Below are 25,588 nucleotides of genomic sequence, written 5' to 3' on the forward strand. Positions count from 1 at the left end.
AGCCATGGTATATTGGCCATATACCACAAACCCTCAAGGTGCTTTATTGCTATTATAAACTGGTTACCAACGTTTTGTCATACCCGTGGTATACGGCCATCAGCCAATCAACATTCAGTGCTCGAACTAACCAGTTTATAATCAGATATATTACATGACTATAAGTTATAGAGCTACTAGAGGCACAAACAAAGAGAGTACAAAGCATTCAACAAATTTTGAAATAATTTGTTGTTAAATAATTTATAACATTTTACAAGACATGCAGAGTTATGGCTCACAAGATTTTCTGTTGTTTATGGTCACGTAATTTCTCAGTTTCCTGAAATGTTTTACATTACATAACAAACATGACTTCACTGACATCAATGTAATTATGTTACGCGGAGTGGAACCCAAGAGCAGACTCAGACGAGGAGACTGAGATGAAGTAACCAATGTATTTATTGAAACACAGGGGGAAGATGGAGTGCAGGTCAGGGGAAGCTCGGGTGGGTTGCTGGAAACCAGGTGCGGAGGATGAGGCTGGAGCGAGAGGGGTTGAGACAGGGTAAAAAGGTCCAGAGGGGAATCCAAGGGAGTAGTTGAGTGGGGAATCCAGGACAGAGTAGCAGGATGACAACACGTGGGACTGGAGACAAGGACCAGAGTAAGAGCGGGCAGAACTGTAGCGGAGAGGAAAACAGTGGCAGGTAAGGAAAACAGGATAGCAGGATCTGAATAGTAACAAACGGCTAGAACCGTAGACTGACTGAGCAGAGACTATGATCTGGCAGCGTGGAAGTAGCAGGGCTGAGTATTTGTAGAGGGGTTGATTATGGAACAGGTGGCAGTTGGTGGGATCTGCTCTGACTGCAGCACACCTGTCTCCGCCCACACAATCACACACACAGAGAGAGAGAGAGAGAGAGAGAGAGAGAGAGAGAGAGAGAGAGAGAGAGAGAGAGAGAGAGAGAGAGAGAGAGAGAGAGAGAGAGAGAGAGAGAGAGAGAGAGAGAGAGAGAGAGAGAGAGAGAGAGAGAGAGAGAGAGAGAGAGAGAGAGAGAGAGAGAGAGAGAGAGAGAGAGAGAGAGAGAGAGAGAGAGAGAGAGTGAGTGAGTACTGGGGGAGTGTCGGCAGGTCAAGGAGACACAGGATGAGCAGTAGAGGGCGTTGCAGGAGCAGATGTGACAAATTCTGAAATTGAGAGAGAGAAACATCCACTGCTGCACCTCAGCAACCCACTCGTGAAGCACAGCGTCATTGATGTCCTGCTCGACTTCCTCTCTGGTTGTGGTGCCAGAGACTAATTGCGGCCTCCCCATTTGAGCTATAATGCCTTAATGAACAAATAAATGTTTTAAATAATGTATTCATTCTATTTAAAAAGGCATTACTATATCCTTTCTGCATAACACAAAAACAGTCCTGAAAGAAAACAATTACCTCACAAGACCATTCATGCGCCTTTGCATGCATAATGCAGAGGAGAGAGTGCATTGTCTGGGCATGCCTGCACAATGTTCTGCAAATATGGCCAGTATTTGCATGCAACATTGCAGCAGAAGAAGCCCACCGTGCCAACAGAACACAAGTCCTTCTGCAAGTACACTAAGTAGGCATATACCTCGCCTCTGTACATGTTGGGGGCCTTGAGGAAAACGTTGTGTCGGCAAAATACTATCTCAAGGCCCTCCTCATCTACTTTGGCAGATGATTTGCCTGACTTCTCTTTGGCCGCTGTCCACTCTGATATGCCACACACTCCTTTGACTGGCATCTACAACATAATAAGTCACAGTGTAGTGCAGAGATTAACTTAAAATAAACAAGTTATAAACTGGGTGACATTAAAGCTATATTAAACTGTGTAAGAGAAAAATGACATGCTTGGTCTTTTTATGGACATGTCTTTCGCCAGGAAGACACCGTCGTAGAAGTAATTCTCGGCACCAAATAGAGTTAGGCTGCAAGATTACATCAAACCAAACCACCAAGGGGTGGCAGGTAGCCTAGAAGTTAGAGAGGGGTTGCTGGTTCATATCCCAGACATCTGACAGTGTTGCTCCAACCTGTGTGTGTGTGTGTGTGTGTGTGTGTGTGTGTGTGTGTGTGTGTGTGTGTGTGTGTGTGTGTGTGTGTGTGTGTGTGTCTCGGAGGAGTTGGGATAAAGAAGGAAATGTCACCGTTCCACAATTTTTCTGAATGGGAAATGACCTTCTACTTGACAATTAATGTTCTTCTAAAAAGAAGACCAACTGCAATATAACACCGCAAACATATACTTCATACCAAAAAGACGACCAGCATGCACTTTAAGAAGGCATAATTATACCCTGAACAAAACATCAACACATAAGAAGGTAGTACAAACCCTGAGGCATTCTGGAAGCGGTATTGCTTACAATTCCCATCCACTGATATCGCATGCATCTCCTGTGAGCAGGCAGGACAATGGAGGAGATCGCTTCCACAAAGCTTGGTTATTTCCAAACGCCCTACTTCCACTCGAGGTATGCCTTCTGGAATGTGCCGCCACATATCTTTCCACTCTAATCGCATGCACAACATACAGAGGTATAAGTAAGGGCCAATATTTATATTAGGAACAAATATTAACCACAAATTAATTAAAAGTATCATTTGATTAGTATATACACACACTTACCCTGCCAAAGTGATTTGTTCTTCCGTCAAGCATTCCCACAAAGGCATGACGGGAGCATCTTGGAGCCAACACCTTTATGTCTTCAAAGGACTTGAAGAGGTCAACTGTGAAGATTGTCTGGTGAGTCACGGTGGCTGGCAAGAAGCCACTCTTTACAAGTTCGTCCAGCCCCACTCTCCAATGTCTCAGACACCCGGAGCAGTTCATATCAGGAAGGGACAGTTTGTAGTGCCCTGAGTCAGGAGTAATTATTAGGAAGTAATTAATTACATTCTTTAAAAACATGTGAATAGAAGTAACGTCCTTAAAAACCACATACTACCATTTATTCCAATCAGGATGACTGCTTGCAACTCGTCATTGTCAGGGCGCTGGGGAGCGTGGGGAAAACACACTGCTGTGGCATAGCCATGGGCAAAAGACAAACTAGAAACCAAAATGTAACACAAAAGAATCCCAAATAAATTGTTAATTATATTTGGACTGTAGATACTTATGATTTGAAAATTGTGCAGCATGACGTAAAAGTGGGTATCGAAGGAGGTGCTATCAGATTTAAGTTGAAACACTTAAAAAATAATCACACACCTTGCTCCTGGAATGTAAGGGACCCCTCATCATCCTGATGAATTAAGGTTGTTTGGGGACAAGGGGCAATAAAACCCTTCAAACTGACACTGGCCCAATACAGTACCTTCAGCAGAGAGCATGCTGTCGATCATTGTCTCTCTTGTCCCCCCACTTTTGTGCACACAAGGTCTGCCTCTCTGCCCAAGTCACCTTTCAGGTTACATACAACCTGGCCCTGTGAAACTCCCCAGCACCTGCTCTAGGTCCTGCATCAGGGAGTCTTGTGGAGATTTTTTTTTTTTAAGTATAAAAATGTAATGACAGAATTGATGAAAAGAATAGCTTGGCTGTATTAACTTTTTAAAAGTTTGGCATGGCATATGTTTGGCATTCTAGCATACTGTACCTGTATCTTGTGGGGATAGGTGCAAGAGCATGGGTACTGCAGGAGGATAGGTACTGGTACTGAAAACTATTAAATAAAAATGGTGTTATTTATATAATGTAACTTAAAGGCATTAGTATAACTGAGTTTTTTGGGTGACGAGATAGGAATCCACTTTGACAGATATATGTCATCAAATTATGATATAAACTGTAGGTCATTATATTAGATACATATGTAATTCAATTACAAGTCCATGACTATGTGGTTTTAATGTACCGTAGCTGTGGTTCCTCTTATTTTGGGAGTGATATAACATTTTGAATCTATTTTGAATACATACCTAAGAGTTCATGCCTGCAAGACAGAGGCTTAGGTTACAGTCAATCGGTCCGAGCATTTGAACATTTTATATCACTACTTTGTATTTAATACCACATTGAAATAAAAGCCAGTGAGCCAGCAAAAAATCATTAGTATTTTGCAACAGCATTTAGTAGTAGTTAGAAATGTCCTAACAAGGTAGTCATGCTGCCTGACAGTTGAACGACGCTAGCCTTGATGAGGCCCTTACTCTTTTGGGGTTGTTGTGTGTAGTGTGATTTCCTCAGGGTCAAGCGACCTGGCTTCACGGCTACCTCAGGTCAATACCCCCTCCTACCATTTGCTAATCTGATGCGCAGGGTAGGATAGTGCATGAGGGTCAAAAGCATGTCCTGTTAAAGCTGAATAATTTGTTAGAGAAGCACAGGTTGTGTCTTGTGAACCGAGGGACTAGTGTAACGATCCTAGCCTTGATAAGTCTGTTAAGAAATCCCGCAAGGGAGATCTCGCTCTTGGCATCTCTCTTGGAGTTTCTTTAGTGCAGGGTTTCCCAACCACATTTTACATTTTAACCCTTATTGGGTCATTAAAGGTCAAATAAAAATTAAGTCAAGAAGGAAAAGGATTCGTTATTGTGGGGATAGGTGAATTTTCTTATTGTGGGATTTCATTATATTGTGTAAAAGCAAAAGCCTCCACAGTTAACACTCAAATGTTTTTGTTATTGATCTGCTTTAATTCACTCAAATATTAGGTGTGAGCAATCCTGGTATTATTATTTATGAACTATATTTGTATATTCACATTTGCACAATTGATATACAGGCAGCAAAAAGAGACTTAGTTTACAGTTTTAAATGTGCAGACACCAGTGTAACTATGGAATCAGTTATATGGGACACATACAGGCAATAAATAAACTAGCTACAGTACACCACCAAAGATCTAATTAAAATAGTTTATTATGTTTATTATATGGTATGTATTATATGCAGAGTAATTTCTTATTTTAAATTGGGTGAAGTATTCCACACAACCACTGAAGTGTAATAACAACGAACACAACACTTATCAGTTCCGGTACAAATGATGATAGTAAGTTCCGGTACTACGGAATCATGGGAGATTGAGTTTCACAGTCCGTCACGCACAGCCCGCTCTTTTAAGTCATGAAATAACTCAATAATTCACAAAACAATGATTTCCATGTGCTTAAACAATTGATATTATTGTATTTTTACAGAATTAATAACAGCGAGTAGCTAGCTAAAAAGCCCCAAATGTTCACTTTGAACCAAAAAGCTAACGTTAGCATACAAGATACGGTTGGCCAGAGTGAATAAATATCACTTGTCTACAAGGTGAACCAATACGCGTAACTAGTTGAAATAAAAGAAGAGTTTAGAGTTCGAAATACAGATAATGCTATATTACGGCTCAATTCTTGTCCGATGGCGAACCTTATAAGCAGTTATGTTTTTTTGTACTAATAGCACAAACTCGCATCAAGTTTAAAGGAATTCAGAATGGGCGTGGCATCAGAGGTCTTCGGTGTTACAGTTGTGAGCGAGATGCGTCACGAGTGTGTTCTATTAATTAGTACATAAAAAACATTGTGCTTATTTGTACATAGTTAATGAGAGACTGTGTTGCAACCACACGACTGCGCGTGTTAGCGCCACCGGTGTTTAATTTTTGTTGGACGGAAGAGAAAAAAAAAATAGCTGGCTAGCTTGGTCGCCGCAGATTTGTTTCTAAATTGGTTTCCGCGTACAGGTCAGTTTTTCGGCCTATTATTAATTACAGGAATAGCGGTAAAGCAGGTACGTTAATCAAATGACAATGTATTTAGTGACCTAGTTGTCTTTCCCATTCGTGCACAATGTAACTAGCTAGTAAGTTAAGTAGGTAACGTTCACTAACTATGTATGTGCAATGCGGTCCAGACAAACCGGCCTAGTAACGTTAGTAGCTAGCGAATGCTACTATGCCTTTATTTACTAACGTTACCTAAATAGCAAGCTATCTATTTACTTCCTACCGTATCGTATTGTCTGCGGTGTTCACTAATGCAAGACATATGGGTTATAAATATATGCCAAACTTGCATTGATAGTTCGCTAATAGTGTTAGCCAAAGGTGAATAATAGGGGAACGAATATTTTTTTTTTAAAGTCTGGTTTCAATGGAAGTCAATGACTTAAGTAGACTAGGCAGTTGTCGCATGATTGGTGTCTGTGAGCCACCCCCGGTCATTACGTAGACACACTTTTCAATGGTAAACTGCCTGAGTGAACGATTTTCATTTATCGACCATCATTGGTGTTAGTTAGCTACTGCCAAAGATGGTCAGCTAACGTTACGTCTTAACGTTATCTGACTGGTGAGTCCATTTCGTCCTCGTCTGGTCCAAAGCTGCCAGTACTGGCAAACGTTAGCTAGTTAGTCAAATTAACGACGTTACTACATGCAATTTTAGCATATCGTGCCAAATAGAGCAATAAACCCGTCTTTGATCGAGCTCATTGGCTCCCAAATATGCCTGCCCTGCCTGCAACGATCTTCATTTACTGCCGTTACGCCCGCTATCTACTTCCAAAAAAGGTCTACATAAAAATGTACAAGCAACAGAAAAAATTTAAATGTATCGTTTTTTTAAAACCTCTTCCAGTCAAGAACAATGCACACAAAAAATCGGTTGTTGTGCATTTTTATTTCGATTTTTTTTGGAAGTACATACCGGGAGTAACGGCAGTAAATTACAATAGTTGCAGGCATATTTGGTGAGTAACGGAAATATTTTGAGCTGGTGAAGGATAGCTTGAACCACATATTTGTATAACTTAACCAAGATAGACCACAGCCTGTCGTTTCTAATGGGAACACATCAGCCGGTTTTATTATTTATTTTTTTGTCGTAAATCCAATCTGGGGTGTGTTCATAAAGTCACTCTGGCTATCTTCTCCGATTGTAGAGCACTCTCATCTGAGTGTGTCAGAGCGCATAATAACTGACGAATTTACAAACTCTCAACACCCGTTGAATATGTCGGTGTCAGCAAACGTCCACAGTTTAACCAGCTTTGCTAGGGTGAGTAAAATGGTCAGAGTGAAGTGTTCTCTCATTTTATGTCTGGAAGTAGCTAGCCAACATTAGCTTGTGTACTTGACTGCCGTTGTGAGGTCAGAATGCTCGACTCAACACTACTCCTCAGCCAGAGCCTCCAGTGTGCCAATAAATTCAGAGTTTGCCAGATTGTTCCCCGCTGACCATTATACTCGCCCTAGCAAAGCTGTTTTCATGTTATCCAGATCGTTGGTGACTGTAACTGTGCTGCTGGCAACAATTTAATTACGCGTTTTTGCCGACGTTTACGGACACTGGCCATATTCAATGGGTGTTGAGCGTTCGTAAATTCATCCGTTATTCTGCGCGTTGGCACACTTAGAGGAGTGCTCTGAAATTGGAGTAGATAGCCAGAGTGAATTTATGAAGGTACCCCTGGATTTCCAGAGTGCGTTCTGGGCGTATGTAAATTCAGAGCCCACACTGGACGCTCTGGCCGAGGAGTAGGGTTGACCCGAGGGTTCTGGCCTTACAATGATAGTCAAGCACCCAAGCAAACGTTGGCTAGCTTGCTAGCTATTTCCAGACATAAAATGAGAGAACACTTCACTCGTACCATTTTACTCGCTGGTTAGGCTGTTTTCAGGTTATGCAGATCGTTGGTAACTAACTGTGCTGCTGGCAACAATGTAATTTAATAACTGTTTTTGCTGACACTGGTCGTATTCAGCGGGTGTTGCACATTTGTAAATTCGTCAGTTTTTCTGCAATCTGGCACAGTCATGCATTGCATATTTATATTAAGGAATGCCTACTCTGAAGTGTGCATTTTGCAATTACTCATTTCGCCTTTGCCGTCCTAAACAACTCAATTTAAAACTTAGTCCACTGTTCGAAACAGATTATAGACATCTACTTTGTGCACGACACAAGTGTTTTTTCCAACAATTGTTTACAGACAGATTACTTCACTTATAATTCACTGTATCACAATTCCAGAGGGTCAGAAGTTTACATACACTAAGTTGACTGTGCCTATAAACAGCTTGGAAAATGATGTCATGGCTTTAGAAGCTTCTGATATGCTAATTGAAATCATTTGAGTCAATTGAAGGTGTGGATGTATTTCAAGGCCTACCTTCAAACTCAGTGCCACTTTGCTTGACATCATGGGGAAATCAGCCAAGACCTCAGACTTTTTTTTAGACCTCCACGAGTCTGGTTCACCTTTGGGAGCAATTTCCAAACATCTGAAAGTACCATGTTCATCTGTACAAACAATAGTACGCAAGTATAACCACCATGCAGCCATCATACTGCTCGGGAAGGAGATACGTTCTGTCTCCTAGAGATGAACGTATTTTGGTGTAAGAAGTGTAAATCAATCCCAGAACAACAGCAAAGGACCTTGTGAAGATGCTGGAGGAAACGGGTATAAAATTATCCATATCTGCAGTAAAACGAAACCTAAATTGACATAAACTGAAAGGCCGATCAGCAAGGAAGAAGCCACTGCTCCAAAACCGCCACAAAAAAGCCAGACAATGGTTTGCAACTGCACATGGGGACAAAGCTCGTACTTTTTGGAGAAATGTCCTCTGCTCTGATGAAACAAAAATAGAACTGTTTGGCCATAATGACCATCACTATGTTTGGAGGAAAAAGGGGGAGGCTTGCAAGTCAAAGAACACCATCCCAACGGTGAAGCATGGGGGTGGCAGCATCATGTTGTGGAGGTGCTTTGCTGCAGGAGGGACTGGTGCACTTCACAAAATAGATGGCATCATGAAGAAGTAGAATTATGGAGATGTATTGAAGCAACATCTTAAGACATCAGTCAGGAAGTTAAAGCTTGGTCACAAATGGGTCTTCCAAATGGACAATGATCACAAGCATACTTCCAAAGTTGTGGCAAAATGGCTTAAGGACAACAAAGTCAAGGTATTGGAGTGGGCCATCACAAAGCCCTGACCGTAAAATTTGTGGGCAGAACTGAAAAAGCGTGTGCGAGCAAGGAAGCCTTCAAACCTGACTCAGTTACACCAGCTCTGTCAGGAGGAATTGGCCAAAATTCACCCAACGTATTGTGGGAAGCTTGTGTAAGGCTATCCGAAACGTTTGACCCAAGTTAAACAATTGAAAGGCAATGCTAACAAATACTAATTGAGTGTATGTAAACTTTTCACCCACTGGGAATGTGATGAAAGAAAGAAATGCTGAAGTAAATCAGTCTACTATTATTCTGACATTTCACATTCTTAAACTGAAGTGGTGATCCTAACTGACCTAAAACGGGGAATTTTTACTAGGATTTAATGTCAGGAATTGTGAAAAACTGAGTTTAAATGTATTTGGCTAAGGTGTATGTAAACTTCTGACTTCAACTGTAAATGTTTAATCAATGAGAGAATTTGGTGAATGTCGGCCAAAATCCCCATCTCATTCCATCTTCTCCCACTACCGACAAGTCGGCTTCCTCTCTACCATATTTGGTAGTGAGTGGAAACGCCAAGTGGTTTCTTCACAGATATTTCAACAGATTTATAAATGTCTCGTTGTTCTATCGGTGCTTGCATGGTAGCTTTCTGGGCAGAAAGTAGATCTCGTCATATTCATCCTCTCCTTTGCCAAGATACTAGTTCAGCTAGGACCCCCTCTGCCTGACTTGTTTGTGTTCATTTGTAGCCAACTGTTACTTTTTTATTTCAGCATCTGCATTTGTGAAGCATCTACATGGCAGTCAGAAGGGGACACATCAGATACCTCAAAGTGAGTGGCTCTGGCAAATAACTTTCAAAAACATTTTGTAACTATCCCAGTGTGCAAAACCAGGTTGAAAAAACGTTTTATTCTGGTAGAAAAGGGACACATTTTTTTTCACGTCTTTTTACTGACCAGAATATGATTCATTTTTCTGACCAACCAAACAACCAGTTGGTCATAATTGTGACCTTTTAATTTGACCAAATGGTCATCAATCTGACCACCTATATTATGTAGCCTACTGGTCATAGTTAAGACCTTATCATAACCTGTTAATGACCACCTGACTGCAGTATATTACCTACTGTAAAAAGTATTTTGGAGGATAGTTGGATATTGAAAACATTGTTCATTATATTTCTGTTTATTTTCCAAGTTACCAATTAAAGTTGTAAGAATATATGTTTCAGATTCCATTTAAAATAGATCACGCAATGGCAAAAACAAAATGTTTTAACAAAATTGCACATCTGCATACAGTAATTGTTGAATAATTCACCCACAGGCTTTACACGCATAGAAATACTGGTACAGAGTATATAAAGTCCCATTGTTTTATTTTATTAATGATTAAGAGTGGCGGGGTGGGGTAGATCCTCATCAAGGACCTCTGAGCACAGAAGGTGAACTGGAGCGTGGTGGGCTTCTTGAAGAGTGGTGTCATGGGTCAGATCTGCAGTGAAGAGAATTGGCACATTACAACTTTATCAGTCTGAGATTTGAAACGGACATTCCTGAAGAAACTTTGGACTCAGCTGGCTAAAAGTTTCGCAGTTATAGCGTAGAGGGGTGGCAGGTAGCCTAGTGGTTGGGCCGGTAACCGAAAGGTTACTAGGTCGAATCCCTGAGCTGACAATGTAAAAATCTGTCATTCTGCCCCTGAAGTAGGCAGTTAACACACTGTTCCTAGGCTGTCATTGTAAATAAGAATTCGTTCTGAACTGACTTGTCTAGTATTAGGTTCTAATTCTTGAGTGTAAAAACTCTACAGGCACTATGAAAGCTTAACCAAGTTTACTTCCTCCCAGAGGATCAATAAGGCTGCATTAGCCAGAACATGTTTCCACCAACACAAGTGTGTGTATATACAGTGGGGCAAAAAAGTATTTAGTTAGCCACCAATTGTGCAAGTTCTCCCACTTAAAAAGGAGAGAGGCCTGTAATTGTCATCATAGGTACACTTCAACTATGACAGACAAAATGAGAAGAAAAAAATCCAGAAAATCACATTGTAGGATTTTTAATGAATTGATTTGCAAATTATGGTGGAAAATAAGTATTTGGTCAATAACAAAAGTTTCTCAATATTTTGTTAAATACCCATTGTTGGCAATGACAGAGGTCAAACGTTTTCTGTAAGTCTTCACACACTGTTGCTGGTATTTTGGCCCATTCCTCCATGCAGATCTCTGCTAGAGCAGTGATGTTTTGGGGCTGTTGCTGGGCAACACGGACTTTCAACTCCCTCCGAAGATTTTCTATGGGGTTGAGATCTGGAGACTGGCAAGGCCACTCCAGGACCTTGAAATGCTTCTTACGAAGCCACTCCTTCGTTGCCCGGGTGGTGTGTTTGGGATCATTGTCATGCTGAAAGACCCAGCCACGTTTCATCTTCAATGCCCTTGCTGATGGAAGGAGGTTTTCACTCAAAATCTCACGATACATGGCCCCATTCATTCTTTCCTTTACACAGATCAGTCGTCCTGGTCCATTTGCAGAAAAACAGCCCCAAAGCATGATGTTTCCACCCCCATGCTTCACAGTAGGTATGGTGTTCTTTGGATGCAACTCAGCATTCTTTGTCCTCCAAACACAACGAGTTGAGTTTTTACCAAAAAGTTATATTTTGGTTTCATCTGACCTTATGACATTCTCCCAATCTTCTTCTGGATCATCCAAATGCTCTCTAGCAAACTATAGACGGGCCTGGACATGTACTGGCTTAAGCAGGGGGACACTTCTGGCACTGCAGGATTTGAGTCCCTGGCGGCGTAGTGTGTTACTGATGGTAGGCTTTGTTACTTTGGTCCCAGCTCTCTGCAGGTCATTCACTAGGTCCCCCCCGTGTGGTTCTGGGATTTTTGCTCACCGTTCTTGTGATCATTTTGACCCCACGGGGTGAGATCTTGCGTGGAGCCCCAGATCGAGGGAGATTATCAGTGGTCTTGTATGTCTTCCGTTTCCTAATAATTGCTCCCACAGTTGATTTCTTCAAACCAAGCTGCTTACCTATTGCAGATTCAGTCTTCCCAGCCTGGTGCAGGTCTACAATTTTGTTTCTGGTTTCCTTTGACAGCTCTTTGGTCTTGGCCATAGTGAAGTTTGGAGAATGACTGTTTGAGGTTGTGGACAGGTGTCTTTTATACTGATAACAAGTTCAAACAGGTGCCATTAATACAGGTAACGAGTGGAGGACAGAGGAGCCTCTTAAAGAAGAAGTTACAGGTCTGTGAGAGCCAGAAATCTTGCTTGTTTGTAGGTGACCAAATACTTATTTTCCACCATAATTTGCAAATAAATTCATTAAAAATCCTACAATGTGATTTTCTGGATTTTTTTCTTATTTTGTCTGTCATAGTTGAAGTGTACCTATGATGAAAATTACAGGCCTCTCTCCTTTTTAAGTGGGAGAACTTGCACAATTGGTCGCTGACTAAATACTTTTTTGCCCGACTGCATATATATCGAATTAAGATGCACTCCTCCTTCTCTCCAACCCTTATATATTTTATGGTTTGACAGGATGGGGTGTTAAACCGTTCTCTCTACCTTAAGTTGGCCTGACCTCAACCCCCTTGATGCCTCCACCCGTATCACCGATAGCAATCCAGTGACTGCCTCCCCTCTACCCAGCAGTCTGAGACCATTACAATACCAACTCTCTCTCTCTTCACCTGACTCTATGCCTCCATAATACTTTTCTGCTGGATTCCACAAAAATGAAAGCCCTAAAAAGCCTCCTCATGCTTTCGCCCAGTCTTCGCCTTTACGGCCCCAGGTTCCGAGAGCTGTTCCCAAGTCATGTCATTTTCACTTTGTTCCCCATCTCCTCCATTGCCACCTGATAGACACGTCACCTGATAGGCAAGTGCGTATCCCTAATCTACGCTACATCCTCTTGAGGTAACTCAGCACTGTATATGCTTTCACATCAATGCCTTCAACATGTTGTTGAGAGTACAATTACCCCCAACATCGATCCTTTCATATGATGCATTAACCAAAAACAGCTAACCCAACTATGATGTTAAAGTAGCTCCCAGACCCAACCCATCTGCATGCCTACAGTGGAATCTAGTCTCTAGCTCCGCTTCCTCTGTCATGGCGTCCTCAAGCTCACCCGTTATGCAGCTGTACCTCACTTCCCGTGAGAACTGTGCACCCACCGAGGAGAGACATGACTATCTTTACCGCTGCAGGTGCTGTAAGGAGTACTGTGTGTGGACCAGACCAACGCTGTCCCAACACCCTGCCCGGTGCATCTTGATGTACACTCACTCTCCAGAATTCAGCCCCTGGTTATCTCCAGCCCTTGATTATCTCCTGCTCCTCATGTGATGCTTTCACCTAAGGATATACACACTGTGACAAATGGGTCATTTCCTGACAACATGGACTCCCCCTTATGGCAAGAGCACTAATTTGTGACATTTGAATAACAGCCCCCGTTTCCCATCGGTCTCCCAGCTCCCCAGCCATGTGACATGAGTCCTCATTAACTGATAACCCAACAATGCTACTAAAGTAACCCCTGCTACTACTAACATGGCCCATGATTATAGCCTCCTTCAATTACTGTCCCTACAGCGACTGCCGTGAGAATAACTAGAGAATAACTACTGCATGTAATCTGTCAAGTGTTCGCCGGCTGTTAGAAATTGGGAAAGAGATGAATGAGTTGAAGAATGTCCAACCTAACAAAACTCTGAGCCACAGGTTTCTTGAAAGTTTACCAAAGTTTACCATAGTGTCTGAAATGCCACCACTATCTCTTCTACTCTCACCATGATCTGGGTATATGTAATGTTCAATTTAACTTCATAATAGTCCCTATACTGTGCACAGTTAGCTGTCCTCCCTCTCCTACGAGCTATCTCCTGTAACAATATACATAGTCTCTGGGAATGATACCACATGTATTATGTCTCTAGTATAACAATGTTCCAAGTTTAACCCCGACTCTAACACTTTAAATAAAGGGTAAATAAAAAATGTCTTTAAAAAAGAGCATCTTGCTCATATACATTGAAATAGAAATGCAACAATTTCAAAGATGTTACAGTTCATATAACGTTAGTCAATTAAAATAATTTCATTAGGTCCTAATCTATGGTTTTCACATGACTGGTAAAGCAGATATGCGTGACACATCTCCTTTGCATAGAGTTGATCAGGCTGTTGCTCGTGGAATGTTGTCCCACTCCTCTTCAATGGCTGTGTGAGTTTGCCAGATATTGGCGGGATCTGGAACATGCTCTCGTACACATCGATCCAGAGCATCCCGAACATGCTCAATGGTTGACATGTCTGGGACATTTTCAGCTTCCAGGAAGTGTGCACAGATCCTTGCGACATCGGGCTGTTCATATCATGCACTGAACATGAACATGAAGTAATCACGTTTATACACTGAACAAAAATATAAATTCAACATGTAAAGAGTTAGTCCCATGTTTCATGAGCTGAAATAAATTATCCCAAAAATGTTCCATATGTACAAAAAGCTTTTCTAAATTATTTGGCCACATTTGTTTCCATCCTTTTTAGTGAGAATTTCTCCTTTGCCAAGATAATCCAACCACCTGACAGGTGTGGCATAACAAGAAGCTGATTAAACAGCATGATCAGGAGCACATTGGGCTAGGGACAGTAAAATGCCACTGTGCAGCTTTGTCACAACACAATGCCACAGATGCCTCAAGTTTTGAGGGAGTGTGCGATTAGCTTACTGACTGCAGGAATGTCCACCAGAGCTGTTGCCAAATAATTAAAAACCACATCCTCCGTTGTTGTTTTTTGTGAAATTGGCAGTGCAACCAACCGGTATGCTCTTCATGGATGGTTTCAACTCTACCGGGCAGATGGCAGACACGTGTATGGAATCGTGTGGGTGAGCGGTTTGCTCGATGGTGGGGTTATGGTATGGGCAGGCATAAGCTACGGAAAACTATTTTATCGACGGCAATTTGAATGCACAGATAGCGTGACGAGATCCTGACGCACAATTGGCCTAGCGTCGTCCGGGTTAGGGAGGGCTTGGCCGGTAGGGATGTTGTTGTCTCATCGCGCACCAGCGACTCCTGTGGCAGGCTGGGCGCAGTGTGCGCTAGCCAAGGTTGCCAGGTGCACAGTGTTTCCTCTGACACATTGGTCCGGCTGGCTTCCGGGTTGGATACGCGCTGTGTTAAGAAGCAGTGCGGCTTGGTTGGGTTGTGTATCGGAGGACGCATGACTTTCAACCTTCGTCTCTCCCGAGCCCGTACGGGAGTTGTAACGATGAGACAAGATAGTAGCTACTAAAAACAATTGGATACCATGAAAAGGGGGTAAAATTCAAAACAAACAAAAAAAAGACATTTGAAAAAAGAGTAGCAAGGCTATATACCGACACCTGTTAGTCAGGCTTATTGCGGTAGTATGTACATGTAGGTATCGTTAAAGTGACTGCATATTAGATAAACAGAGAGTAGCAGCAGCTTGAAAGAGGGGTTCGGGGGTCACACAATGCAAATAGTCCGGGTAACCATTTGGTTACCTGTTCAAGAGTCTTATGGCTTGGGGGTAAAAAGTGTTGAAGCCTTTTTGCCCTAGACTTGGCATTCTGGTACCACTTGCCATGCGGTAGTAGAGAAAACAGTCTGTGGCTGGGGTCTTTTTAGGGCCTTCCTCTGACACCGCCTGGTGTAGGGGTCCTGGATGGCAGGCAGCTTTGCACCAGTGATGTACTGGGCCGTACGCACTACCCTCTGTAGTGCTTTGCGGTCGGAGGCCGATCAATTGCCGTACCAGGCAGTGATGCAACGGGTCAGGATGCTCTCGATGTTGCAGCTGTAGAAACTTTTGAGGATCTCAGGACCCATGCCAAATCTTTTTAGTTTCCTGAGGGTGAATAGGCTTTGTCGTGCCCTCTTCACGACTGTCTTGGTTGGTGTGTTTGGACCTTTCTAGTTTGTTGATGTGGACACCATGGAATTTGAGGCTCTCAACCTGCTCCACTACAGCCCCGTCAATGAGAATGAGAATGGGGATGTGCCCCTTTTCCTGTAGTCCACAATCATCTCCTTAGTCTTGGTTACGTTGAGGGATAGGTTGTTGTTCTAGCACCACCCGGCCTGGTCTCTGACCTCCTCCCTATAGGCTGTCTCGTCTTTGTTGGTGATCAGGCCTACCACTGTTGTGTCGTCAGCAAACTTAATGATGGTGTTGGAGTCGTGCCTGGCCATGCAGTCGTGGGTGAACAGGGAGTACAGGAGGGGACTGAGCATGCACCCCTGGGGAGCTCCAGTGTTGAGGATCAGCGTGGCAGATGTGTTGCTACCTACCCTCACCACCTGGGGGCGGCCTGTCAGGAAGTCCAGGATCCAGTTGCAGAGGGAGGTGTTTAGTCCCAGGATCCTTAGATTGGTGATGAGCTTTGAGGGTACTATGGTGTTGAACGCTGAGCATTCTCATATAGGTGTTCCTTTTGTCCAGGTGGGAAAGGGCAGTGTGGAGTGCAATAGAGATTGCATCATCTGTGGATCTTTTTGGGCGGTATGCAAATTGGAGTGGGTCTAGGGTTTCTGGGATAATGGTGTTGATGTGAGCCATTACCAGCCTTTCAAAGTACTTCATGGCTACGGACGTGAGTGCTACGGGTCTGTAGTCATTTAGACAGGTTGCCTTTGTTCTTGGGCACAGGGACTATGGTGGTCTGCTTGAAGCATGTTGGTATTACAGACTCAGACGGGGAGAGGTTGAAAATGTCAGTGAATGACACCTGCCAGTTGGTCAGCACATGCCCGGAGCACACGTCCTGGTAATCTGTCTGGCCCCGCAGCTTTGTGTATGTTGACCTGTTTTAAAGGTCTTACTCACGTCGGCTACAGAGAGCGTGATCACACAGTCGTCCGGAACAGCTGATGCTCTCATGCATGCCTCAGTGTTGCTTGCCTCAAAGCGAGCATAGAAGTGATTTAGCTCGTCTGGTAGGCTCGTGTCACTGGGCAGATCGTGGCTGTGCTTCCCTTTTGTTGTCTGTAATAGTTTGCGAGCCCTGCCACATCCGACGAGCGTCGGAGCCGGTGTAGTATGATTCAATCTTAGCCCTGTATTGACGCTTTGCCTGTTTGATGGTTCGTTGCAGGGCATAGCGGGATTTCTTTTAAGCGTCCGGGTTAGAGTCCCGCACCTTGAAAGCGGCAGCTCTACCCTTTAGCTCAGTGCGAATATTGCCTGTAATCCATGGCTTCTGGTTGGGTTATGTACGTACAGTCACTGTGGGGACGACGTCCTCAATGCACTTGTTGATAAAGCCAGTGACTGATGTGGTGTATTCCTCAATGTCATCGGAAGAATCCCGGAACATGTTCCAGTCTGTGATAGCAAAGCAGTCCTGTAGATTAGCATCTGCTTCATCTGGCCATTTTTTTATAGACCAAGTCACTGGTGATTCCTGCTTTAATTTTTGCTTCTAAGCAGGAATCAGGAGGATAGAGTTGTGGTCAGATTTACCAAATGGAGGGAGAGCTTTGTACGCATCTCTGTGTGTGGAGTACAGGTGATATAGAATTTTTTTCCCTCTGGTTGCACATTTAACATGTTGATAGAGATTTGGTAGAACTGATTTAAGTTTCCCTGCATTAAAGTCTCCAGCCACTAGGAGCGCCGCCTCTGGGTGAGTGGTTTCCTGTTTGCTTATTTCCTTATACTGCTGGCTGAGTGTGGTCTTAGTGCCAGCATCTGTCTGTGGTGGTAAATAAACAGCCACGAAAAGTATAGCTAAGAACTCTCTAGGCAAGTAGTGTGGCCTGCAATTTATCATAAGATACTCTACTTCAGGCAAGCAAAATCTAGAGACTTCCTTAGATTTCGTGCACCAGCTGTTGTTTACAAATATGCACAGACCGCCCGCCCTCGTCTTACCGGAAGTGTGCGGTTCTATCCTGCATGTGCAGCGTGTATCCCGCTAGCTGAATATCCATGTCATTCAGCTACGATTCCGTGAAGCATAGGATATTACAGTTTTTGATGTCCCGTTGGTAGGATATTCGTGATCTTACTTCGTCTAGTTTATTGTCCAATGATTGCACGTTGGCGAGTAATATTGACGGTAATGGCAGCTTTCCTAGTTGCCTTCTGCGGGTCCGGATGAGGCATCCGGCTCTGAAATCCATAGATTAGGGCCTAATTTATTGACTGACTTCCTAATGAACTCTAACGCAGTAAAATATTTTAAAATGTTGCTTTTAATATGTTTGTTCAGTGTGGATAACTGGTCAGATTTGAACCAAATATCAACTAAATTAAGATTTCTTGAAAAACAATAATCTGGTTGTGATCTGGTTATAAGACGTCCTGACCAGATTTCAACCAGTAAAATATGTCTTTATCATGTTGTATGCCCACTGGGATGCATTGTGCTGTTGCGTAGAAGTTTTGGCCTGCATTGTATTATGACTGTTGTGAAATGGACAAGAACTGGGAAAAGGAGTGGAAGGGTGTCAAGTGCTCAGTTGTCTGCGTCAAAGGATTGTAAAATTAACCCGTGTTTCTTTTGCAGGTGTGTGAGGTACAGAGTTGTCAGGGTGACAACAGAGAGTCACAACGGCATGGAAGTAAGGGTTCAATTAACATAAAGGTAAGTCCACGGATGATTTAACTTTGGCTGTATTTTGAGAAAGTATTCTGTTTTGCATGTCTTATTCTTTTGGAACATGGGCAGCATTCTCTATGATCGGATCTAGTTTACTGTTTCTCACCCTTGATGAAGTTGTCTTCAGAATGGCTCACTTCCTCTCATCCCATTCTCGTGAAATTATAGCAAGTAGTTTATGATACCGATTACGACGAACACATGGCAGATGAACCTAAAGATGCCAAAACCAACCTTATCGTCAATTACCTGCCCCAAAACATGAGCCAGGACGAGTTGCGGAGTCTCTTCAGCAGCATCGGCGAGGTGGAGTCTGCCAAACTCATCCGCGATAAAGTGGCAGGTAATCCCTATCACAAAAACCAGAGTGAGTCCAAACCCTTTTCTTTTGACCTCAGTTAATTTACTTGAATCACTCTCCATAAGGTGGTACATGGCCCCGACCTTCTTTGTCTGTCTGCACATGTTGTCCACTACAAAAGTCTGATGTTGAATGTGACATCAAATATTTTTCTTTGACTTTACCAATATTTTCTTTCTTACTAGTCTGTAAATTCAATGCAGTATTTGTTGGTTACCGTAATTGTATTTTACTCTGTATGCAACTCCTGCGTGTTTCCTAAAATGATTTTATTTTACTAAATTTTTTTTTTTTTGTTAAATTGCAGACTACCTGATTTTAGTGTTGGGATCAGGGATAGTATATATATATATATATATATATATATATATATATATATATATATATATATATATATATATATATATATATATATATATATATATATATATATATATATATATATATATTTTTTTTTTTTTCAACTCCTGTTTTTCTGTGCTATATATTACACATTGTTACATCTGTTCTTTAAACTTTTGTTACTTGAGTATCTCTTTTAATAGTGGTCTTTGGGGAGTTTTTTGTTTATGGTCTTTGCGGTTGTTTTCTTGTTTCATTGGGCATTATGGCTGCTCTATGTTATTAGATTTGGTGATAACTCCATAGTGTAAAACCAAGCATTAAATACCTTTTCTTTGGTGACTAGTTATAATGGGATTCTATTTAGTTTCAAATTGTAACGTGTGAATATTTATTGGAAAGAGGACGTTCAAGTTTTTTTTAAATTAAGTGTTCGATATCAAGGGTCGCATTAGCTTTTCATAAATCTGCATTTTCACAACGCAGACTTTTTTTTTTTTTTTTTTTTTTTTAAACATTCGTTTTTAAAACATTTCACCTGCATTTTATATTGTAAGTCAAGTGTTTTACTTGAAGTTGGTCTTGCATTTTAACCTACTACTGAAGAAAAACTACACCGGAGGAAAGTACTGGAGAAAAGTACACTACACATCAGTGAGTCTGGTGATCCAATGATGAGCAAAGATACTTTTCTCTGAGTGGAGGTGAGGAAAAAAGAAGAAACCCGCACACTGCTCTTGCTAGTATCACTGCTTTTTATTAAGCTTTACGTATCGGCCTCAAGGCCCCCAAAAGCTCTGACGAAGTCATTTAGGCCGATACGTAAAGCTTAATAGAGAGCAGTGATACTAGCAAGATCAGTCTGCGGGTTTCTTCATTTTTCTCATCTTATTCCATTTACTATGCACCTGCAACAAAGATGGCATAGATGTGCGAGTGCCTTTTGAATCTGAGTGAAGTGCAACCGACGCACGAAATGATTTTGCGCGAACCCTGACTGAAGCCTAGCAGAATTGACCATTTTTGATCTGCGTTTACTAAAATGCAGCAAGATATATTTTTTCTGTTTGACCCTTTTCAGAATCCTGCATTAACGTGACCCCTGGATCATTTTGATTAGAATACTAAAGCTTTAATCTATTGTTATTATATACGGCTGTTACTCCCTTCTATTTGAAAAATGTTTTTTTCATTTACACTTTCAATGTGTTTTTTTTTTTTTTTCTTGAGCCATATTTCGCAGAAAATGTTTTCCTTTGTAAATGTTTTTGCCAAAATGCATGCATTGTGCTGATATCTCCTGTGGGAAGACTGGTATCCAATCTGTAAATATGGACAAACTTTTGTTATTTTATTTTGTTGTTTTTTCCCCCTTTTTTTTTCTCCAGGCCACAGTTTAGGGTACGGATTTGTTAACTATGTTAACGCTAGTGATGCAGAAAGGGCTATCAATACCCTCAATGGGCTGAGACTACAGTCTAAAACTATCAAGGTAATGTGCAATCAGGTGTTTTCATGTTTCAACTGATGGATGTGATATGTTTCTCAAGTAGTCCCTGGGCAGTTGAGGGGGAGCCCTCCTGCAAAGTGTCTATTTGCAAAAGCATATAAAGGTATTTGGGTAACATGTCTACTTAAACAATCATGTAATATTGAAATGTTTTTGTTCTATCATTTATTGGTTTTGGAAAGTTTGATTTGAAGCAGTTGGCCTGTGTGGGTTACCTGACATGGTTTTATTTTTGGCACATATTTATACGGAAGCTTATTAATTTTGTTCAGACTACTTTAGTTTTTAGTTTAACACTACTGGTTATTGCAGAGTTAGTTTTGCTTGAGTGTGACGTGCCGACTCAAAGCCGTGCATCATTTCACAATTACATTTATTTTTATTTTCCTTTTATAGCTTAACTTTTCAAAATGGACCCATTTTTAGAAATTATATTTATTTTATTAAGTAGCTGCTCGGCAATGTGCATTCTCGCTCAGCACTGACAGAATTTTGTGGCTTTTAATATTTTTTTTGTTATTTTGTTTTTCTTTTAAAGTTTTACGAGACGTTTTGGTTTTGAATCGGATAAAAAAAAATCTAGAAAGTTTGTAATTTTGTCAAATGAATTCCAAAGCATTATTTTTTAAAATATTTTCCCTATAAATTGCACAATGGAAACTGACCTGTTGTGTTCTCATCAGGTGTCCTTTGCCAGGCCGAGCTCTGATGGTATTAAGGATGCCAATCTTTACATTAGTGGGCTGCCCAAGACCATGACACAGAAAGATGTGGAGGATATGTTCACACGCTATGGCCAGATCATCAACTCGCGTGTCTTGGTCGATCAGGCCTCAGGTAGGCGGGCACTGCACAAATATTTCTCATTCAGTCTGGCTCAATTAAATGAGCACAAGTAATGCCATTCAAGTGGACTTTCTACTCCCCAAATCCTAACTATTAGGGCAAAACCATTTTTGGGCATCTGTAGCCTATTCCATTAATGGCTCCTCCATTTTCTCCCCTTGCTTCTCAGGCCTGTCCAGGGGTGTGGCCTTTATCCGCTTTGACAAACGGGCTGAGGCGGAGGACGCCATCAAAGACCTGAATGGGCAGAAACCCCCTGGGGCCTCGGAGCCCATCACAGTGAAGTTTGCTGCCAACCCCAACCAGGCCAAGAACTCCCAGGTCATCAACCAGCTCTACCACAACCAGGGTCGGCGCTTTGGGGGCCCGGTACACCACCAGGCCCAAAGATTCAGGTGAGTGGCCGACAGCACTACACAATGCATGTCAGTGCCCGGTTGTTAGCAAGGGTATTTTTGTGATCTCGGGGAGTTGAAACTAGAACCCCAGTCAACCTAGACCCCTGACTTGTTAGTGATTTATATTCTATATTTCCTTGGTCAACAGGCCTGCACCTTGTTTGTGTGTTATTTTAAACTGGCATCTATGGAGTAGTATTTGAAGAACCGTTGTCCTGTGCCCCTGGCAGGTTCTCTCCGATGAGTGTAGACCACATGAGCAGCATGTCTACGGTCAGCGCTGAAGGGAACTCCACGGCCGGCTGGTGTATCTTCATTTACAACCTGGGCCAGGATGCTGACGAGGGCATCCTGTGGCAGATGTTCGGGCCCTTCGGAGCCGTCACCAACGTCAAGGTCATCCGCGACTTCAACACCAATAAATGCAAAGGCTTCGGCTTCGTCACCATGACCAACTACGAGGAGGCGGCCATGGCCATTGCCAGCCTCAACGGTTACCGGCTTGGAGACAAGATACTGCAGGTTTCCTTCAAAACCAGCAAGGGGGGTCACAAGTAAACCCAAAAGGGTGAAGGGGTACTTGTTTTCCATACTTACAATAATAGAGGAGTGGGCGGGAACTAAATGAGATTGGAAAGGCTACACATTTGTTCTTGCAAGGGGATATCTCCTTGGTTCTTATAATGTAATTTCTAGGCTAACTATCACTTAAATATTTCTTAGCTAGTAGAAAAGTAGTGTCTTCTTGCTGTGACATTAAAATAACCTACGCCATTGTGTTTTTTGCTGGGCACGGGGAGGGGTTCTGAAGTTTGCAGGAAGGTTGTTGTCCAATTCTTGTGGGTTTTGTGTGTCTGTGTCACATACATGGTTGACGGTGACAATACAAAATCCTGCCATGTCTAATGGTTAGATTCCTACCTGCTTGTAATTTCTCAATATTTTACGTAGCCATTTTATCATGATCAGTAGTTCTGATCCGTGCTAGGCCTTGAATCCCTCAAGTCTTTCTACACTTCTATTCTGTCATTTTTAACACAAGCGTCCTTTGCTAAATTGACACATCAGAGTATTAGATCAAGCATGCCCTTCTAGATGTGAAAGTGGGCATGTGCTGGCAGTGCATCTTTATTTTGATATTTTTTTTGGATTCGAATAGGTTTGAGGAAAGATGACTATTTAATGAGTGACCAAAGGGGGAGGACTGAAAAGAAACAAGCGTGTGTATAAATATATACGCGCGCACACACACCCCCCAATCATGCCCTCTGACATCTTTTAATATCTGAAATGTAATAGAAACCTCAAGGTTTAAATTATTCAGTTGATTAGAAGATACTCTTCTGTCAACTGTAATGTTGATAATTGAGTATGCAAGCTGTACCTAGTCCTATGTTTTTATTTGATTGAAACTGCCTTTCAATGTCAACTTGTTTCCCGTCATCTTTTTTTTTACTCTTTCCATTTAACATTTCTGTAGTGGAAATTTTAGTTTGTTCCCGTTTTTAATTTTTTTTAAAAGTTACACTTTGCTTTTAATTTGGGTCATTTGAAATTGAAAGTTACATAAACATGACTTAAATACCATTCCAACTTGGCTCCAGTATGTGTCCATACTTTACTTCTTAATTTGAATTGGAAAGCCCTGTCGGGGCTTGGTTCAGTTAATTTTAACCTAGTCAAGGTAACGCAGGAGCTTGTTTATGGGGTTTCTTATATGCTATTATTTCCTCACGAGGCCAAATGATGGGGTCCTGGAAGGGGAGCTCACGGTTTCTCAGTTAGATGTGCATTATGGCCACTTCTGCGATTTGTGTGTACAGTCAGTGAATTTTTTTCTTTTTTTTTCTCTCCATTTGACTCTGTCCAGAAAAATGTATGTATTGGTCTTTCGCCGAGGAATGAAACATTTTTGGTAACAGCTGATAACATCCCCATTCTCAAATAATAAAACACTTCTCCATGTGAGAAGTTAAAGCTATTTGTTTTATTCTGGTTCTAGTTGCCTTCATTTTTACCCTGAAACCAACCCTCGTGGGCTTGACTGGCTTGCGACAGACTAAGACCGCCCAGGCTTTGTGTGGGTGTTCAGCATCTGGAAGGATCTGAAATGTACTGCACTGACCAGATGGACAAAACCTCTAAACGACACAGCAAACACAGCTATTTTTGGTGTCGTCTTCTGATAAAGGTTCGGTCAGTTTTTTTAAATGGAAACCTTATCCTGTATCGATGGCCACAACAACAAAAAACACTTCTGTGTTGAATGCTCCAATGAGAAATAAGTTTTATATGATGTAGCTGATTAAAAATCCATACTGTACCCTGATGAATGTTGATGCATCAAAGGGTCTAGCTAGCTTTTATTTCTATAGTAGATCTGAAAATCTCAATACCCAAGATTAGTTCACACAGTGCTGTTTTTGCTATAAGGTGGTGTAGTTACAATGAGAGCCAGAACCTGACGAAAACCCAAGATGGTTGAGTTGTGGGAAAACCATTGACACTAAGCAATCCTATAAGGGCTCACACGTCTATTAAAACATTGATAATCCACATTTCTACTTATTCTATTGACCAAATTCCCATAAGATCCAACAAAATTAGCTGCATAGTGCCTCTGCCAAATTAGTCTTTACATTTAAGATGATAAAGTGCAAATGTTTATTTTCCACATCTCGACATTGTTTGCCAGCTGTAATAAACTGCCTGGCGTGGAATTGTTAAATCCCTTATTACAAGTCTGTTTTTAAAAAAAATGGGCATAAAAATAGATTCCAAGAGATTGTCAATTTGACCCAGATAGAGGCAGGGAGGATCAAAGTCCATTTTACAGCTTTATCTACAGTAAGGCTTGTATGTGATTATAGCACAGGATGCCTTCTGCATAGTAGGTTACAAAGTGCCAGCCTGCCAGGTTTATAAATGGCTTGTGTATTCAACATCTCAGTGTGTGTTGTTGGAGGAACAGAGGGCTTGAATTGAGGGCTGCAGTTAAATTGCCCCCCTCCCTCCTATAAACAGCTGTACACATGACCTGAAAATTTGTCATCCAGTGTGACCTAATTTAGCATCCAGGCAGTGGCATGCACCTTTCCTGCTCTTTAACCCTGACCAGACCAAGATTTGGTTGTGATTATACTGATCCAATAAAATAAGTCTATTTTAGAATATTTTAATGCACTGTTTGAGTCTATTTTAGACTATTTACACTTTGAGTTTTCAATATTTGTAGTCCACTAGATGGCAATATGCACCATGTTTCTGGGTTTTGTTTCTCCTCTCCTGCCAGCCTTATTTTTGCTGTGTACCATATATGGAAATGCAGAATTGTTTTCTGCCCCTTGGCAATATGTGTAAAATTGCAAGAAATGAGTATTAAAACAGCAGCATTTTCTCTCAGCCTCATGGCAAAATGTGTGTGATGGCATGAGATTCACTATAAAACTGCACTTTTCTCTTTGCACCATGGCAAAATGTGTAGAATTGTAGGAAGTTAGATGTTTTCCCCCCTACATTTG

At 41.8% G+C, this 25,588-nt stretch overlaps 1 protein-coding gene and 1 long non-coding RNA gene across 10 annotated transcripts; one reads left to right on the plus strand and one right to left on the minus strand.

Annotated features, from left to right (window-relative positions):
- Positions 1 to 426: 426 nt before the first annotated feature.
- On the minus strand, positions 427 to 5,230 carry LOC118964625 (uncharacterized). Its single transcript, XR_016496173.1, has 3 exons — positions 2,648 to 5,230; positions 2,354 to 2,531; positions 427 to 665 (listed from the first exon to the last, which is right to left on the minus strand). It is a non-coding gene; the product is annotated as an uncharacterized LOC118964625 (long non-coding RNA).
- On the plus strand, positions 5,213 to 24,048 carry LOC110524091 (ELAV-like protein 1). Of its 9 annotated transcripts, none has more exons than XM_021603419.3 (8): positions 5,213 to 5,749; positions 9,703 to 9,762; positions 18,518 to 18,595; positions 18,779 to 18,977; positions 20,702 to 20,805; positions 21,507 to 21,660; positions 21,839 to 22,064; positions 22,298 to 24,048. In XM_021603419.3, the coding sequence occupies exons 2-8, from the start codon at positions 9,727 to 9,729 to the stop codon at positions 22,623 to 22,625; spliced, it is 1,125 nt and encodes a 374-aa protein (XP_021459094.2). In that variant the 5' UTR covers positions 5,213 to 5,749; positions 9,703 to 9,726; the 3' UTR covers positions 22,626 to 24,048. The 9 variants fall into 9 exon arrangements, with proteins under 9 accessions (XP_021459094.2, XP_021459096.2, XP_021459093.2 ...); XM_021603421.3 differs by having other exon boundaries at positions 5,270 to 5,749; positions 18,779 to 18,953; XM_021603418.3 differs by having other exon boundaries at positions 5,275 to 5,702.
- Positions 24,049 to 25,588: the final 1,540 nt, after the last annotated feature.

The sequence above is a fragment of the Oncorhynchus mykiss genome, chromosome 5 (assembly GCF_057628025.1).
Source record: "Oncorhynchus mykiss isolate SJ-2025 chromosome 5, ASM5762802v1, whole genome shotgun sequence".
Lineage (NCBI taxonomy): Eukaryota > Metazoa > Chordata > Actinopteri > Salmoniformes > Salmonidae > Oncorhynchus > Oncorhynchus mykiss.